Source organism: Mytilus trossulus, chromosome 6 (genome assembly GCF_036588685.1).
Source record: "Mytilus trossulus isolate FHL-02 chromosome 6, PNRI_Mtr1.1.1.hap1, whole genome shotgun sequence".
Taxonomy (NCBI): domain Eukaryota; kingdom Metazoa; phylum Mollusca; class Bivalvia; order Mytilida; family Mytilidae; genus Mytilus; species Mytilus trossulus.
In genome coordinates this window covers 42,760,791-42,780,841 of record NC_086378.1, presented here as the reverse complement: position 1 = coordinate 42,780,841, position 20,051 = coordinate 42,760,791, and the positions used below count along the sequence as shown (strand labels likewise).

Below are 20,051 nucleotides of genomic sequence, written 5' to 3'. Positions count from 1 at the left end.
GTAAGACACAATAAAAATAGTATGCTTGCATCTTCTTACCCAAATACAGATTTAATTAAGTCCTGAACATTTAGACAATTGTTTGTTTATTTTGAATAAAACCCGTTTGTAACAAATGATTTTAATCACAAGTACATATTAAGATCAGACTTAATACCCATATCCAGATATTGTCAGGTATGCTAATTTATTTTGTAGTTACTTTTATCATAGCCTGATTTGACCTTTCTTATGTAAAATAATAACTGTTAGAAAGGTGTGTATAATTTTTTTTTAAAAGTCTACAGGAAGCAATATATAATTCACTTATTGACAAATGTATTAATATGTTTTGCTGGGATTGGTAATGGACAGGACTATTAATAAAATGTGTTGCCACAGCGAAAACTAGTAAGTTGTAGTTGCATAGTAGTTGTAGTTATGCAGGGCTGAGGTGCCTGATGAGGATTTGCGGCCTTGGTAAAAAATTACCTACATGATATCCGAAACACCAGGTGCAGCTTAATCATTTTTACATCACTGAAAATTGAAGACTTCTACTTGATTACCACACATCATTATAATCTTATCACAGACATACACCTTTCTAACAGTAATTATTTAAAATAAGAAAGGTCAAATTGGGCTACGATAAAAAAAACTACAAAATAAATGTATTGTGTACGCAATAGATTTATTTTTTTAAAGTCTGTACAGGAAGCAATATTTAATTCACTTATTGACAAAGGTATTGATATGTTTCGCTGGGATTGGTAAAGAACACGACTTAATAAAGTGCCCTAAAAATACCACTACAGATGATGTTACCACAGCAAGAACTAATCAAATTGTAATTACACAGTAATTATAATTGTACAAGGCTATGGTACCTGATGAGGATTTACGACCTTGGTAAAAAATGACCTAAATGATATCTGAAACACCAGGTGCAGCTTAATCATTTTTACATCACTGAAAATCGAAGACTTCTACTTGATTACCACACATCATTATAATCTTATCACAGACACACACCTTTCTAACAGTAATTATTTAAAATAAGAAAGGTCAAATCAGGCTACGATAAAAATAACTACAAAATAAATGTATAGTATACGCAATATTTTTATTTTTAAAAGTCTACAGGAAGCGATATATAATTCACTTATTGACAAAGGTATTAATATGTTTTGCTGGGATTGGTAATGGACATGACTTTTAATAGATTTTGACTTAAATCTCTGAAACCAAATCATTTAAAATTGTTTATCAGGCCAAGATCTATCTGCTCTAAAATTTTCAGACGTCATTGGGTTGCTGCCCCTGAATTGATAATTCTAAGGAAATTCTTCAGCTTTTTTTTGGTTATTATCTTGAATATTATTATAGAGAACTGTTAACAGCAATATTGTTCAGAAAAGTATGATTTAAAAATAAGTCAACATGACCAAAATAGTCAATTGACCGATTGAGGAGTTATTGCCCTTTATAGTCAATTTAAACAAAATTTTGTAAATTTTTACAAAATATTTTCCACTGAAACTACTGGGCGGTCCAAGTTCATTATAGATAGAGATAATTGTAAGCAGCAAGCATGTTTAGTAAAGTAAGATCTACAAACACATCAACATCACCAAAACATAATTTTGTCATGAATCCATCTGTGTAATTTGTTTAATATGCACATAGACCAAGGTGAGTGACACAGGCTCCTTAGAGCCTTTAGTTCTGAATATGATCTAACCAGTCTTTGTTATCTTCTTTATCGGCTGTGTTGAGACAGATAAACAGAAATATTTGGATTACCTGGCCAGAGTTTGAACCCAAAACGTCTTAGTATCTATCCAAGCAAGCACAGCTCTGACCACAAGACCACAGAGTTACAATCAAAATAAATTTGCCAACAATGCAATGCAACCCTAGTTCTCTGTTCATCAATATAATAGGAGAGTAAATGGTAACTCACAAAATTCATGAAATATGGTGTTATTTTCTGTTACACAACAGCATACTGTAAACTCTTTTCTGTGGTCTGAAGACATTATTTTGACATAGGGATGTCTTGTTGAGATGTTGTGAATTGTCTTTTAGATGCTTACTCTTCTATTTTGATTTATACATAACCTTCTGCAGATTTTCATTAATAAAATGGAAATGGGGAATGTGTCAAAGAAACGACAACTCAACCTTAGTACAGAAAAGATATTCTAGTAATTCTTGCAGTCAAAATTTACTAAAAATACAAAACACTCTGATGTACAAAATTTAATAGATAATTATATACAAACTAACTATACAGATTACAATCAACTTTTAGCTTTTAATTTATTGTCCAGTAAAGACTGTCTCTGTTGTTGTCTAGATTGTTCCTGTAGTTCAAATCTCTCTTTTGCAAAATCTATTTGTCCTAATTTCTTCATAATATCTTTCTGGATGAAAAAAGAAAAGAAACAATGAGCATGATTAGCACTTGAAATATAATGGGAAATATTCTACATAATGGCATTTTAGGTGCATGTAAAATTAAATAAATTCAGAGCAGAGGGTCAATATTATACCACACTGCTGACATCAATGATATTGGATGGACCTGTCCCCTAAAAATGTTCCCAGATTAAGTTTATTTATATACATAAATGTGACAAACATAATTCTGTGATCTAGGCATCCTCGCATAAAAATGGTTACTAGCTAATGTTGCGGACCTGATGTGACAACTGAACTCGTAAGTTCAAAAGTTCGACAAATGTACATTCATTTGATATGTACCCAACAGTGATTTTTATAACGTAGACAGCAACAACTTGAAAATTGCCCTACAAGGAACTTTGAAATTATATAGATTTTTTGGTTTGATGTAAAGAATGACATGAAAATGAACAGTATACACTATGCATTGAGGTTGCTTCCTCAAAATAGATTCCCAAGTGTTTTCCTAGGTTCCTTATAAGTTCGAATGAAATAAACCTTCAAGAAAGTTGCCATTAGATATAACTGTCACTCTTTCTATTGTGATGATCATTTTTAATCATGAACATAAACAGAGATTCAATGTTTGTTTAATGCAGATTCATCAATATAGTTGTGTCAAATCTAAGATGACTATTATTCTTTAATGCATTATGGAAGCCATTTCAAGAGCACACATGATGATTGATCAAATGTAAAAAAAAAACTTTAAAAAAAAGTGCTTTACTACAAGTACTCATTAACTTAACATAAACAATAATAGATGAGTAAGATCAAGTTCAGAATTTCAGATAGACTTGTTCACCTTATCATCATTCCATACACCAAATTAAGTTGACTTTTAGCGTATAGATTAAAGGAATATGTAAAAATTGAAAAATGAACATTAATTAGGTCAAGGTCAGATAATACATGAGACTGACATGTAAACATTATGACCATTCCTTGAACCAACATATAGTTGACCTATTAATTGCTTATAGAACCATGAAATAGACAAAACCATAAAAACTTGTCATTGACCAAGGAAACATCATAAATCAGGTAACGATAATTAGATTGAACCTGCCAGACTGACATGAACACCTTACAGTCATTCCATACACCAAATATAGTTCTCTTACTGCCTAGAGTAACTGAAAAATGATATTATCATGTAACTTCAACCTTGATCACTGATCCATGAAATCATGTCTGATGGTCATGAAGACCTTGGAAGGAACCCATGTAAGCAGTCACTGAACCATGAAAATGAGGTCTAGGACAATAGACATATGACAGACAGAAACTTAGTAACATAAGGCATCTATCTACAAGGCATGAAGCATACAGGGGTTATCCCCTTTTAAATATAAAGCTTTATACAAAAGTTTACCCTGCCTGATTGTAATTCCTATGACCGTAAGACTAAAATTATATCTTTCTGAACTAAATTCAATTTTAGTTCTATTAAGCTAATTTTGAACATACCGCTACTTCTATCTTCTCCTGTCTCCTCTTCTGTTGTCTCAAAGACAGAGGTGTTGGTCTACCATCTACAATAAAACAACAGATTTTGATATTGCTGTCATATTGATTATTCAGTAAATTGCTTCGCTGAGCGCAACTGGATATGACCACAGAGATCCGACCCTGAATTTGGATAGTAATTAAATATTTGACACATTATAGGTTTCTGACACAGAATAACTGAAGTTAAAGAACTTAGAATTGGTTATATGATTTGAATTTAAACATTTTTTGCTTTTGTGCAATACACTACTGATGCGAAATGACCCCCCCCCCCCCCCCAAAAAAAAAAAGAAAAGAAAGAAGGTTAACCCCCTTCTTTGCTTTGGTGCAATACACTAAGCTTTTGCAAATTGACCACCACCCCCAACCCACCCCTTAAAAAATGTTTACCCCCCCCTTTTTGCTTTGTGCAATACACTATGCTGTTGCCAATTGACACACACCCTTTTATTGCAAATAGTTGGGACAACATCCCTAATGCGCCTTGAAATGAGGAACTCAAAAGTCATGTGTAAAGAAAAAATCTCTGTGTAGTGATATTGGACATGTTTCTATTTTTAACAAATGACTGAACTTAATTATTTGTGGTGATTAGGAAAGTAGAGGAACATAGAATAAATGTGTAAAAACTATGGAGCTATTGAATGTGTTCAAAGTATTAAATTTTCAAAGAACTTATTGTGTTAAAAAGTGGATATTTTACCACAAGGAGCCGCATCACAAAAGGATGTTCGGGGTTTGCTAATTTACGGAAAAAGTAATCTCACTTCGTACCCCGAAAATTTAACCACATATGTGAAAATGTCACAGCTTCGAAACGAGCTATCATACATATCCAAGTTTACGATATGGACTGATCTACAGGAAAAAACGTTACCATTATCGCCTATGGGAAAACAATTAAAGATATTGAGCCAATTTACAAAAAGATAAATCAGAAGTTTCCAGAGTGATCTATGGATGATTTCACCTTGTACACCCGGGAAAATTGTGAAAATGATGGTAAGTATTTTTTTATTTATACCTAGATATCCCAGATGATTTCAGATAACCATTATAGATAAATACCAGCAGATACTCAATGAAATTTTCGCTTTTAGAAAGCATTGCAGGCACGGGGCTGAACACTTTTTTTAGGCACAATTCAAACTTTGTTTACACCCCCGAGAGATCCGAAAGGAATTTGTTTATGAATTGAAAAAGGCATGAACTAACATAATAGTTTTATCTGTAAGTAAACATGACACAATACAGTCTTTGTTATGTAATTATCACTCCGGTTTACAGGAATAACTGATAATCAAGGGAGATAACACACTCCATACGAGTAAAGTGAAATACATCATCATCATGTGCTTTTATCCAATAATTTGACCCATGGTCAGTCAGTAGATATCATATGCAGTTAATAAACAGACAAACATGTACATGTATTAAAGAAATCATGAATTATTATTTGTAATGCACACTAGCAAATCACAAGATATTGTCTTTTCTCAGTGAAAAAGGGGGAGGGTCAACAAACCTTTCGAAAACAATATTGCTGCACCTTTTCAACTATTAAGCTAGTTAGCTACCACTCGTTGCTTCTAATATAAAAGATTTAAATGAAGGTTGATAAGCCACAAGGGAGAAGCATTTTTCTTTCTTTGCGATAAAACATTCAAGAATTTGATTTTTGCTCTCTCAATAATACTTATGTATTTAAACCAAATAATAACACAGCCTGAGTAATTTTTTTTTCTTATTTCAGTTCCAGACATATCATTACTTTTTAACCTGAGATGACAAACTAGAGGTGTTAAAAGGTCCTGAATAACTGGTAAGCATTTTGTTTTATTTGGCAAGCTCTAAATTGTTTATTTATGGTATTTATGCAATTCAAATTACAGTCGGTATGTTAAAAATATACTGATATGAAAACTGTTGCTATGGTCTTGGCATTAAATGAAAATGCTTGGTTACTGATCTTTTCGACTCCATATTTCAAGTTAAACCTTGCGGCAACTGTTCCTCATGTAACACTGCAAACTATAATTAGCATTATTTTGATATGTCGTTATTTAATGACGCCATATTACGTGTGATGTCACAACGTTTCCTTTAAAACCTCATGCCGATATCTCACTGATAAAAGATTTTCACTGAAATACATGTAAAAAACATTTTTTCTCAAATACAATTATGTGAAAGAACAAGTTTTGAAAATTTGCACTTCATTGCACTCTAATTATATGATTCAAATGACTTTTACAGTAGTTTATAGTGGTTTCTACAGTATAAAATACCAGGTTTCCACTGGCTAGAATAATTAAGTATTTTGTTGGTGTTTTTTTTTATGAAATCTTCATTTTTGCATAATTTCTCTGTCAAAATGCACTTTTAGGCACCAGAAAATTTTATTGAATGCTTTAACAGGGGATGTGTGTTGTAATTTAAGGTTACATTCAGATGTTTTGTCCTTCTTTTGACTAGTGAAGGTATACTGTAAGAAATTAATTATGCATACACTTTGTATTCAAAATAAATAAATATAGCGATAAAAGTGTCATTGCCTTATAGTGCTGAAACAACTTTATTTTTTTTCAGAAATGGACAAAAATACACAGATTTATTCAGAATGTCATACCTATGAAGATCACATAAAAATATTTGGAAAAATCAGAACTATGGATTGCAATATGGGACAACATCCCTAATGCGCCTTGAAATGAGGAACTCAAAAGTCATGTGTAAAGAAAAAATCTCTGTGTAGTGATATTGGACATGTTTCTATTTTTAACAAATGACTGAACTTAATTATTTGTGGTGATTAGGAAAGTAGAGGAACATAGAATAAATGTGTAAAAACTATGGAGCTATTGAATGTGTTCAAAGTATTAAATTTTCAAAGAACTTATTGTGTTAAAAAGTGGATATTTTACCACAAGGAGCCGCATCACAAAAGGATGTTCGGGGTTTGCTAATTTACGGAAAAAGTAATCTCACTTCGTACCCCGAAAATTTAACCACATATGTGAAAATGTCACAGCTTCGAAACGAGCTATCATACATATCCAAGTTTACGATATGGACTGATCTACAGGAAAAAACGTTACCATTATCGCCTATGGGAAAACAATTAAAGATATTGAGCCAGTTCAAAACCTGACATTTCTTTATACATAATTTACAAGTAGTAAGGGAGGTAAATCCAAACATACACAACATTGTATTTTAAATGTATTTGGATAACCCCCTCACACTGCTTTTAAATTGTCTTTATTGTCCATTAACCAGAAAAAACCTACCGGTAGTTTTTCTCCCTTCTTTGCACCTAATTCCTAAATGGTTTGAGCCATAACCCCCCCAAGTCAATCCTAACCATCCCTTTCAGGTATGGAAACTTGTAGTATAATTTCAGATTCATACACTTAAAGACAAGTTATTGTCTGGAAAGTACATAAATGCTTATTTGGGCCCCTTTTTTTGCCCCTAATTCCAACACTGTTGGGACCATAACCCCCAAAATCAATCTCAACCTTCCTTTAGTGATATTGAACCTTTTGGTAAAAATTCATAGAGATCCTTCACTTAAACTTAAGTTATTGTCCAGAAACTAAATGCATCTTATGTCGACAACTAAGACGATGACGACATTCATTATATGACGCAATTTTTTTTTTTAAAAGTATGACGCCATTTTTTTTTTAAAAAGGTAATTTTTATTATAAACCTTATATAAAAATAATATCTCTGTCCAAGTGGCAACAAGTTTGGCAATCATACCACATTCTTTTTTATGCTAACCGCAAAATCTTAACATTGACCGATGAATTATAAAACAACTTGAAAATGTTAAAATTAACAATGAATTGATAATTACTGCTCATAGGTATTGTTATTGAATTACTTACCCAAGAAAGAGTAATCAGGCATTTCTGTCAATAATCCATATTCATTTCCTGATCTGGCCTGACCCTGACTGATAACAAAAAAAATATTGTGTGTTCAATGAAAAAGAATACATTTTTTGGAATATGATCATGATTACAAAGTCTTCTAATTTTCCTATCTGCTCTTTAGAAAAACAATTCAAAATTCAAACTTTATTTTGTATGTTTGACTATGAGTCCTAATGAAGGGAATATAAGAACATAAAGGTCTTTAAATGGTTGTCAACAATGAGCTTGCATGCTTCAGCAGAACACAGATTCACCACATTACCCCCTCCCTCTCCACGATTTGTTTTAAGATCAACCTCTTTTGACCTAAGTTATCATCCCTGAATGTTCATAATGATAATGGTAAATGAGGAAAATATTCATTCCTTTATACATTTTTGTAGAAGAAAAATAAAATAATTGCTGTATCTAAAATATTGAAACGAAAGTAACAAAACATCTCAGATCTGATTTTTAATGTCAATAGCATACCTGATTCTCCACTTAGCACTACCCTTTTCTTTTCTTGATGATACATGGATCTGACGACTAAGTTGAAGAAAAGGAACTGAAAATACACAACACCATTTAAAATATAATTCCAAAAGTCAAGGAAAAATTCTGTAAAAAAGGACAAGGTGCATAAGATAGCTTGGCTGTCTGAATGTTCGCCAATATAATTTCCTTTAACTTGAAAAACTTTTGGGGGGGATACAGACCTTGGTTTTTTGTTTGTTGGGCAAGGTTTTTTTAATTTGTTGGTTTTTTTCAGATTTTCCCAATGAAAAAGTCGGGTCGGTCGGTCAGGAAAAAAAAGAAAAAAAAAATATCTCTCAAGACGGAAAAATATGTCAAAAAAATATATTTCACCTTTCTAACAATATGTTTTGTATGCTGTTTTATCATCATTTCTTAAATATTGGTTTCGATGAAATGTTATAGCTGCAGCTGTCATAAACATCCCATGACATTCTTTAATAATTTTCCGTGAACAAGGAGGATTTGTGTCCACGGACAAAGACAAAATTAATTAGTTATTTCACAAAAGTAGTCCTTAATTAATTGTTAATTTTAATGATCTTCAAACAGGAAACTGATAAAGAAAAAAATGCAAAAACGTTGTTCGAAAAAAAGTTTCAACACACATGTCGAAAACCCAATAGACTTGTCCACTGGAAAAACGTGAATATCTGGTTCATCAGTTGTCAAGCATTCCCATTATTTTTATAGCCAAATGGATGAATTGTTTTTATTATCAATAACACAAATCTGAAGAAAATTCAAAGGATTTGTTTAAATTAAGTTCTTCAACTTGACTTCTTCCCTGGTTGGACAAGTTCATTTTCAATTTTTCTATGAGATGATGCATCTTAGGGAATGATGACAAATACAGGAAACAAACTTCATGTGTAATGGGTTTTAAACACAGGTTTTGTTAAGCAAAATTATTTGCGCAACCGACATTTCAAGGTCAGTCATGATTGATTTGTTTATTTTTAGATACATAAATTGGAAGTTTTAGTTTTCACAACAGAAAGTGTTATCAATTCCGTTAATGTTTAATGCATTTCATTTCATAAAAAAAGAATATTTTATATATTTTCTAGAGATAATGTTTTTGTTAGGGTCGGCGGGAATAAAAAAGCATGAAAAAAGTCAATTTTATTTTATTCTGCAAATCGGCACAATCGGGTCGGGGGATCTGTAAACCAACAAATTAAAAAATCCTAGCCTTGGTTAAAATTACATTGAAATTAAAGAAGTTACAATGGTTTTATATGGGGAAAACTTATTGATGAAAATAAAACAATAGTATTGGTTAAAATTTGATAAGAGAATTGCTCTTACAATATTAGAGGTGCACTGGCCTCACTTTCTTGAAAAATAAAAAAAAAACAAATTATCCTATCAAATTCAATATAGTTTTCTGCTCTTAAATAGAAGTTTCTGACAAATTCAAATTTGCTAAATGACACTTGCAATGTATATCTGTATATATATTTAAGATCAAGTTCTTGATGTTCCTATTGTATATTGAAAGATTTTCAAATCCTGATTGTTCCAGAATGTATTTTTGCAACATCATACTTCGAAATAGCATGTACATGTATACAATGTATATGGTATGGGTGACCTATACTTGTTATTTCTGTAACATTTGGTCTTTTGTGAAGAGTTGTCTCATTAGCAATCATACTACACCTTCTTTTTTTGGATAATAACCAATACAAATAAAACTACAATAGATTAAACATGTTTGTATGCATGACCAGACATGACTGTGTGTACAATCATGTAGCCAGACAATTTCCTAGTTTTCAAACTGTAGGAAGCTATTTGGAAACGGTAGGTCTTTTCACCACCGCACACCGCCGAACACCCCAAAAGTTTATTATTTTGTCTTTTAACGTTATAAATATGACTTAAATATAATTTTCAAGTTATTAATTCAACAAATCAGAAGATTAAGAGTCCAAATATCTACAGAAAACAGAAAGGGAGAGTCTAAAACACCCCACTTTTTGAACTCCGCAGACCCCCATGGACACCTCAAATATATTTTTTTCCATTTTTTTCCTTTATCTTTCGAATTCTCTCTATAAAATAGTTGTACCAATAACAAGAAAAGAGACAAATGTCAAAATCTAGCCGAGAACAGAGATCGAAGATACTTCAACTGATTACTGATTATGAATATATTTGAATTTTATTATTTTAATAACACACACAATGTAACAGTGATCCAGAAAGTGATGAATCCGGAGACATTTTTCCTTCAATTGATTTTCGATTTTAACATAAAAGTGATGCCCATAAAAATCTAAAACTTTTTTAATTATACGTAATTGAATTTGTTTGATCGTTTTATTGTATACTAGTAATATAACAGTTTTTCTTAGTGTTTGGTGGGTTTTGGGGTGTTCGGTGGTGATTGGTGGTGATTGGTGGTGTTCAGTGGTGAAAAGACCCACCCATTTGGAAACGCTATGCACCTCATGTTCCAGTGTACATAAACTCCAAAATGAATACACAGTTTGGGCTTTGCTCATTGTTGAAGGCCGTACAGGGACATACAGCTGTTTATTTTTGTGTATTTCATTATTTTGTCTCGTGTGGAATGTTGTCTCATTGGTAATCATACAACATCTTCTTTTTTATAAGTTAAACTATCTCCTAAAAGAGCAAAATTATATCAGGGACTTTCTTTAGTATAAGTATAGAAAGTCTTTGATTATATCAATAAAAATTCAAGATTTCAAAAAAGTTCTGTGCAGGATTTATATATTATGGGACGCAAATGCAATGAAGAATGTCGCAAAAAATATGCACTTATACTTAAGGTATGTTTCTACTTTTAAAAACGATCTGAATTACTTTTTGTCGTCTGAACTATAGCCCTAGTTAGTGTTACACTCATTTCTGAGCTTCACATGTCAACCTTCTACTGTTTCTTGGTCCAAGTCTACATGACAGGGAACCATTCTAAATACAAAATGTAAACAATGAAAAAAAGACGGATACAGATGCGGACTTCATAATTGTTCTTTAAAAGCCTTATTTCACACATGCAAAAACTTAGAAATTTTAATTGTCTTTAATTAACTTGCTAGATTAAGATAGTTGGGAAGATCTTTTTGATATGAACCTTTGTTGACAAACAGTTTTCCGGAAAAGTGAACTTCCAGTTATCAGCTGTCAGTCATCAATGAAGTTATTGCTGCCCTCAAGACATTTACGAGATACAACATAATAATTCGGCTAATGCGTTCCAACTAACGTAGTCATTGCAGTAAGTTTTAATGTGCCATTCAGGAACTTTATATTTTATTTGGTATATATGCAATGTATAAAAATAAACTGATAAATGTTCTCTATTTTAATACTATTTTACTATTTATATATGATAATACCAGACTGAGAGACATATGTGTATTTCTCTGATAATACAAAAGTACTGAGGATTTGAACCCCCTCATCGTTGTCCAACTTTTCCCCTAATTGTCACCCCTCCTTTACTGTAAATGTATCTACTGGTAGATTCCTCTGTTATTCAGGGACTCTTCAAAAGCTATGTACAGCCAATGGAATGTGTCCACCCTGTTACGTATTTGTATCCATCTGATTAGTTTTAAAAGGTGTCATACCACCAATTAAAAGTCCCTATCTGTTTAACCATTTTTTACAATTTCACAGCTTTCTAAATATTTTACCTTAAGTTTAACTTCATAATAACCCAGGTATATATATCCTGAATCGCACATGTATCAATTTTCTACCACATGAGTGGGGGGGGGGGGGGGGGGGGGGGTAGGAGGGGTCCTGATCCCGAAATCCCGGACTTAAAAACACGAAATCCCGGGCTTAAAAATACAAAAATCCGAGGTCCTGAAATTCGAAAAAAGAATTCCCGGATCCACAAAGGGAGAATCCCGAAATACCGAGCTTTAAAACACCCGAGTCCTGATAAAGGTCATATCCCCCCTCACCACATGCCAATTTTCAACAGATGTTAAAAATCATATAAAAAAGAAAAGGTCTTTGGAATAGAGGTACCACTAAAAATAACCCCTGGTTTTCTGGAAATCTAAAATTAGTATACTATGGAGTGCAAACTCATAAACAAGTAAATTTTAGCTCAAAATGGTCTTAATAATTATTTCTCTTTCACCAAAATTTTCATTTCTGCCAATTTGTTGGTTAGTTTAAGTAAACAATGACATCAAATGCACTATTTTTTGTCCGAGTAGGCCTACCTTTCACATATGTTCTAAATTTGAGGGATTAATTGGTGGTATGACACCTTAAGCCTTTTTCAACTGATTTTTATAGTTTTTTATAGCTTCTTATGTTGTACTGAAAAGGGGAGGGTTGGGATCCCGCTAACATGTTTAACCCTGCCACATTCAGCATGTATGTGCCAGTCCCAAGTCAGGAGCCTGTAAATCAGTGGTTGTCGTATGGTTATGTGTTACATATTTGTTTTTCTGTCATTTTTTGTATATAAATTAGGCTGTTAGTTTTCTCTTTCAAATGTTTTTACATTGTCTTTTTCGGGGCCTTTTACAACTGACTATACAGTATGGGCTTTGCTCATTGTTGAAGGCCATACAGTGACCTATAGTTGTTAATTTCTGTGTGATTTGGTCTCTTGTGGAGTGTTGGTGGATAGTTGTCTCATTGGCAATAATACCACATCTTTTTTTTATATAGATCTACAATGTATATATATAACAGTCTGCACTGTTAACCACTAGTCCGATGCCCCAGACTAGTAAAATTTCTTTCGGACTAGTAAGATTTTGCAAAACTTTGTTTGGCCCAATAAGAAAAATTTCAGAATACTGGTCTTTGGACTAGAAGTTGAAAAAGTTTTTGGTGCAGACTGAATATACATGTAATAGCTAAGGCTTAATTTTGAACTTGTTAGGTTAGACAAATATCTGAATGTTCACTTTTATGTATATTTATTCAAATGAAAAATGTTTTCATATTTTATTACAGGATAAATGGTATCCTTGACAGATATATTGTAAACCATGGAAATTGATGTTTGGCAACAAATTCCTGACCATATAATTGTCAATGTATTTGGTTATCTCAGCCTAAGTGAACGATACTATGCTTCATTGGTATGTAAATCTTGGCAGCAATGTTTTCATTCACAGTATTTATGGCGGACATTTGAGTTTAATTTGAATAAAGACAATGCAGAATTTAGAAACTTTGCAGATTGTGTTGTCCAACATGGACGTCATTTCCGTGATGTGTCAATTTACCTTTATCAAAAAGATGCTGAAAAGAGAAAATGTGCTGTTGAAATCATTAATTTACTTTGCAAAGTCAGACAAGGTAAATTAAATAAATTTGGGATCTATTTTACTGGAGAGAATCCACTTTTCTATGCAGGATTAGAATTTGTTGAAGCTTTGAAAACCTTTTTTGGATATATCCCAGATGAACTGTCCCCCAGACATAGTCTTGTTGAAGTGAACCTTAGTGGATTACAGGCTGCTTTTGATGACAGTTTGATTGATGAACTTTCTAAAAACCATCCAGAAATTGAATCTCTCAATCTTTTTAATAGAATTCTTGTTTGCAAAGTAACACCAGATTGCATATTGCGTTTGGTCAAAAGATGTCAAAAGTTGCAAGATTTACGAGTATATCATACAAGTCTATCAGACGAAATCTTAGAAACCTTAGCAGAAGATGACAGGAGTCCAATACAATATCTTGCAATTGGCTGCAGAAGAGAATTGAAATATGAAAGTGATCTAACTTCAAATGCTTGGGCTAAACTAGTAGCAAAAATTCCAGAATTTAGAGTATCATTGCATTTTGACCATACAGTACCTCAAGTGAAAGTAGCAGATGTATTTAAACCAGAAATACCACTGAAGCAACTTAGATTGGAAACTTTTTCAATTTTGATTGACGAGATCAAAACTGTTTCCAGGTTTTATTGTGACACACTGGAAACCTTAATACTCCAAACAAGAAATTCATACGAGTTAGGTGTAGCTTTGCTAGATTTAGCCCATACTTGTAAACAGTTGACCTGTTTGAAAGTATATTGTATTCTTGACAAAGAAGTTGTTCAGGGAATACATGCAGAGTTGCCACAACTGAGAGAAAAAGGAAATTATATATTAAAGAGTGAAATGGTACCAGAACCATGGATGATTCCAACTAGGAAGAGTCTACTCACTGTACAGCGGGAATTTCCTTTCAAATGATCCCTACAAGAAAAAGCCTATTGACTGTTTAACAGGAATTTCCTTTCAAATGGTCCCTACTACACATGTACTAGGAAAGGCCTCCTGACTGTACAACAGGAATTTCCTTTCAAATGATAGATTCCTGTGCAAAATAAAATTTATATTATGCCTTGATACAATATTTATTAATATATTACATATATATATTAGCTTAGCGTGCTTACAAGTTGCCTTATTTTTGTTGTTATTTGTGTACTGTTTAGAGCAAATTCTTTAATTTATATGTGTATTTTAATGTGTGCATGCATGCCACATTTTAAGGCAACTATATATATGAACTTAAAATTCAACAATAGTTTTTACCCTAAATAATGATTTAAGATATTATTTTTATAAAAAAATATTTTTAAACAAAATTATTTTAGTAGTACTTGTAAATTATATATACATGTAGTGTCAGGTACATGTACATGAACTAAGAATGTTAAAGGGAATATTTTTTATACATGTTCAATGTACACTTTATATTACCGTACATACATGGACATAATGCTTACATCTTGTAGTTTCTGTTCAATTTTTTTTATAGCCTTCTATTCAGATCATGTTTACATATAAAAAAGAAGATGTGGTATGATTCCCAATGAGACAACTCTCCACAAAAGACCAAAATGACACAGAAATTAACAACTATAGGTCACTGTACTGCCTTCAAAAATACATGTATGTTATTATTATGCCAGGAGGTTTAAGGTTTTGTTAAACCTGACATTTTTGTGTAGATAGTTGTCTCATTGGCAATAATACCACATCTTCTTTTTTATATTTATATATCCATGCTGTCTCCTATGAAGTAAATTTTGTTTTAGATAATTTCAAAATTTAAACATATCAAATGTACATGGTATATTTCCAATGTTTTAATTTGCTTTTCATTGGCATTTAGTCAGAACATTTTTTAATATAGGTGATGGGTAGACTAATTAGTGTTTGATATACATATAATATATCAGTTAACTTTCACATTTTATATTACATTTATATTTTATATAATGCCAATTAAGTTTGAGTTTAATTTTTTAATGGGCTTCAAGTCAGGTTATGTTAATTTTTATATATGTACTTGTAAAGCCCTAACCAAGAAAAAAAAAGAAGAAAATTGGCAGGACATATGTTTATAAAATAAATGGATATCATTTCATTATGTTAAATAATTGGTCCTTCCTTGTTAAACTACATTTTGTGCAACTTTATGCCATTCTATTCAAAGTTGTTTTTTGTATGTAAATGTACACTGAATTGATACATTATAGATCTAGTGTCTTGTAGTTACAACTAAACCAGGTTTATGAATAGCTAGGCTTTGTCCTTGTAGAGGGACTGGTAACCTTTACTTTGATGGGTATTTGTCGTATAAATTAGTAGAGCTGCATTTTAAGAATAAACTGAATTTCCATTAACAAATTGTGATTTATATTTCAATGCTTATAATATATGGATTCATGTTATGATATATTTTAAAGAGATACAATGTACAAGATATTTTATTTACCATGAGTCATGTTTCCCAAAATTTGAGCTATAATACAATCAAATGAAATACAAAATAAAGGTAAATGATTAAAATAATTTAAATAAAAACATGTTTACTCATATTAATAAGGTTAAACATTATCATTGACAAAACATTAAGTTTTTTGGAAGGCACTAAGACCTGGAGAAATTACATTTCTAATTCATAGACCTATGCCTATGGGAGATAACTCCTGATCAATTTTATTATATTTTCTATTTTTTCAAACTACATTGATATTTTCTATAGGTATTAATGATAAGGGCTGTTCACAGGCACTTGTCTCAGAAAAAAAAAAATCCTATATACCTTATTGTTATAATAAGGTATATAGGATTTTTTTTTTCTGAGACAAGTGCCTGTGGGGCTGTTCTAAACTGTTCAATAGGGTTGAGAAGCATATTTGTAAACCATTTACCAGTAACAATATTTATTGTCTTATACATCTGCAACATCAAACAACAAAATAACCACTAATGCCTTTATCATTGATACTAAAGTGCCTCCCATCATTCCCTGGTCTGTGATTACAGGAAACACCTAAGTGAATATGAACCAGTCCATGTAAAAAGCCTTGCAAAAAGAGACTTCCATTCTCAATTTTATTGAAAAGATAAATATTGAGTTTCCTAATTGTTTTATGAAGAAGAACATTTGTTAGACCATTGATCTTTAGTATGCAGTTGCATAATTAGCCTCCTTTAGCATTTAGTTTTATGATGATTTGATGCTCATGCATGGTTAAGAAATTAAAACATTGTTTCATTGGACAGTTTTCTTTATTAAGATAAGAACATGTACAAATGTACATGCCCATCAAGGATGAGCAAAACATACATAGTAAGCTATAAAAGGCTCTGAAATGATAAAATGCAGATAATTCAGAAATATTCAAAGGTGAAATTCAACAGGCTTATTTATACTACAAAACAAAAACCTAAAAACTGTTAATATGGAGGTACAATGTACAAGTTATGCAAGTAAAGAAATTTATTTTAATACCTCTGATTTTTCAAATTGGTTTATTGTTGAACACAGAAAAGGTATGCTTCTTGAATGGATTTTGCCATTTAAAAAATTTAGAACAAAAATTATTTTCTATTAAAAAAGTTTATTGTTTTTATGTTTTTTGCTACCAAATATTTTATCTATAGACACATATAATCATTTTTATATTTTTTCCTTCATTAGGAATGTTAATAATAAAATATTGATCAACCATTGTTTTTCTTTCGATTTAATTGATCAATTTGGTACCAGTGTATAGGCTAAGTGTTTCTGGAATAAACTTCCTCATGAACATTAAAGACCAAAACAGTTTCAGAAACTTTTACATAAATGCAAGTGAGTATCAGAAACTATATAAATATAAGTTATTATATGGTGTATGGCAGAGAGACAAAAACAAACAGCAAATAGCTCAGACAAGAGTTTATATAATACAAAGTAGGTCAAGCTGTTAGTCTAGTTTAACTATTTTAATATAAAAAAAGAAGATGTGGTATGATTGCCAATGAGACAACTATCCACAAAAGACCAAAATGACACAAACATTAACAACTATAGGTCATCGTATGGCCTTCAACAATGAGCAAAGCCCATACCACATAGTCAGCTCTAAAAGGCCCCAATAAGACAATGTAAAACAATTCAAATGAGAAAACTAACTAAGACTATCATAGATCTGCTATTTACATGAAATAAGATGATAACAAGAGACAACTAATAAAAAGGTTCACAACTTGGGACTGGCACATGAACATGGTTAAACTACATGTAACTTTTGTTACAATGAACTTAACTTGAAATCAACTTTTAGTCTGGGAGAACTGATTTATTTATTTATAGATGAAATTGGTGTTTGACCTAGTTTTCAGTGAAAACTGAATTCTCATAGATCAGGACTTAGTGTCATTTGTTATTTGTACATTTCTGTTTATGGTTTCAGTATAAATCAGGCTATTTTTCTATTTTCCTCATTGTTGCCGGCTGTAAAATGGCCAAGAATTGATAATTTTTTATTATGGTTTTACAATTTTCTCATTCACAGGCAATCATACTGCACCTTCTTACTTTCATTTCAAAATACCACATAACTTAAAAGGTGCAGCTAGACACTGTGATGATGGTATCTGTAGATTTCATACAGCAACTTCATCAACTATTTTTGATTTATCCATCAAATCTGTCTTTTATTTTGTTAGGATAATAAACATAAGTTTTATTGCCATATTATTTTTCTAATCTGAAATAAGTTCCAGTTAATTATTAATAAGAAGCAATGTTTCATTTTATTCTGTGATTTCTGTTTTTATTTACAAGTCTGACTTTTTGAAATGGGAAATGGACAAATAACTCCTATTTTAAATTAAAGCACTTGATATTTTAAAACAAAACTAATAACTAAAGAATAGGATTAAACTCTATATAGCTTTGAAGCTGCCATCAACTTTCGAGCTATGCCTTTGAATTCGGAAATTGGCCAAGTTAATGAATTCTATGACAAAAGAATCGAAGTTATTTTAGAAAACAGAACAATTTTTTATAGGTACAAGCAACCATTAAATAAATTTTAAACAAGGAAATGTTGAATGACTTTCAATAAACTTATCTATTTAACTCTTAAGCCTAAGATGGGAATAATTTCACAAATCTGGTCACTTTTCATCTTTAAAACAAGAAAAGCAAATACACTATGGAACAACATGTGAAAAAATTCAAAGGAGCACAATGAATGATTTGAGACTATTATATGAAAAACTAGAGGCTCTAAAGAGCCTGTGTCACTCACCTTGGTATATGTGAACAAAGGAAGCAGACAGTTCATGACAAAATTGTGTTTAGGTGATTGTGATGTGTTTGTACATCTTACTTTACTGAACATTCTTTCTGCTTACAATTATCTCTATCTATAATGAAATTGTCCGTGTAGTTTCAGTGAGTAAAAATTTACAAATTTTATGAAAATTGTTAAAAATTTATTATCATGATTATAAAGGACAATATATAACTTCTTAGGGGGTCAATTGACCATTTTGGTCATTTGACTTATTTTTGAGTCTTAAATTGCTGTACATTATTGCTGTTTACAGTTTATCTCTATCTATAATAATATTCAAGATAATAACCCAAAACAGCAAAATTTCCTAAAAATTACCAATTTAGGGGCAGCAACCTAACAACAAGTTGTCCGATTCATCTAAAAATTTCAGGGCAGATGGATCTTGACCAGATAAACAATTTTACCCCCATGGCAGATTTGCTGTAAATGCTTTGGTTTTTGAGTTATGAGCCAAAAGCTGCATTTTACCCCTATGTTCTATTTTAAGCCATAGCGGTCATCTTGGTTGGTTTTGCCCGGTCACAAAACACCATTTTATAAACTAGATAGCCAAATAATGATTCTGGCTATGTTTGGTAAAATTTAGCCCAGTAGTTTCAGAAAAGAAGATTTTTGTAAAAGTTAACTAAGATTTACCAAAAATGGTTAAAAATTGACTATAAAGGGCAATAACTCCTAAAGGGGTTAACTGACCATTTTGGTCATGTTGAATTATTTGTAAATCTTACTTTGCTGAACATTATTGCTGTTTACAGTTTATCTCCATCTATAATAATATTCAAGATAATGACCAAAAACAGTAAAATTTCCTTAAAATTACCAATTTAGGGGCAGCAACCCAACAATGGGTTGTCTGATTCCTCTGAAAATTTCTGGGCAGATAGATCTTGACCTGATAAACAATTTTACCCCATGTCAGATTTGCTCTTAATGCTTTGGTTTTTGAGTTATAAGCCAAAAACTGCATTTTACCCCTATGTTCTATTTTTAGCCATGGCAGCCATCTTGGTTGGTTGGCCGGGTAAAAAAACACA

General features: G+C 31.6%; 2 protein-coding genes and 1 long non-coding RNA gene across 4 annotated transcripts; 2 read left to right on the top strand and 1 right to left on the bottom strand.

Moving 5' to 3' along the window:
- Positions 1-2,231: 2,231 nt before the first annotated feature.
- On the bottom strand, positions 2,232-11,379 carry LOC134721376 (large ribosomal subunit protein mL52-like). Its single transcript, XM_063584339.1, has 5 exons — positions 11,259-11,379; positions 8,376-8,451; positions 7,857-7,924; positions 3,919-3,983; positions 2,232-2,408 (listed from the first exon to the last, which is right to left on the bottom strand). Exons 1-5 carry the CDS (start codon positions 11,299-11,301, stop codon positions 2,286-2,288), a joined length of 375 nt encoding a protein of 124 aa, XP_063440409.1. The 5' UTR covers positions 11,302-11,379; the 3' UTR covers positions 2,232-2,285.
- On the top strand, positions 4,428-6,855 carry LOC134721374 (uncharacterized). Of its 2 annotated transcripts, none has more exons than XR_010107842.1 (3): positions 4,428-4,962; positions 5,714-5,782; positions 6,550-6,855. It is a non-coding gene; the product is annotated as an uncharacterized LOC134721374 (long non-coding RNA). The 2 variants fall into 2 exon arrangements; XR_010107843.1 differs by having other exon boundaries at positions 4,428-5,340.
- Positions 11,380-11,468: 89 nt separating the features above from the next.
- LOC134721375 (F-box/LRR-repeat protein 8-like) lies at positions 11,469-14,680 on the top strand. Its single transcript, XM_063584337.1, has 2 exons — positions 11,469-11,673; positions 13,386-14,680. The coding sequence occupies exon 2, from the start codon at positions 13,421-13,423 to the stop codon at positions 14,618-14,620; it is 1,200 nt and encodes a 399-aa protein (XP_063440407.1). The 5' UTR covers positions 11,469-11,673; positions 13,386-13,420; the 3' UTR covers positions 14,621-14,680.
- Positions 14,681-20,051: the final 5,371 nt, after the last annotated feature.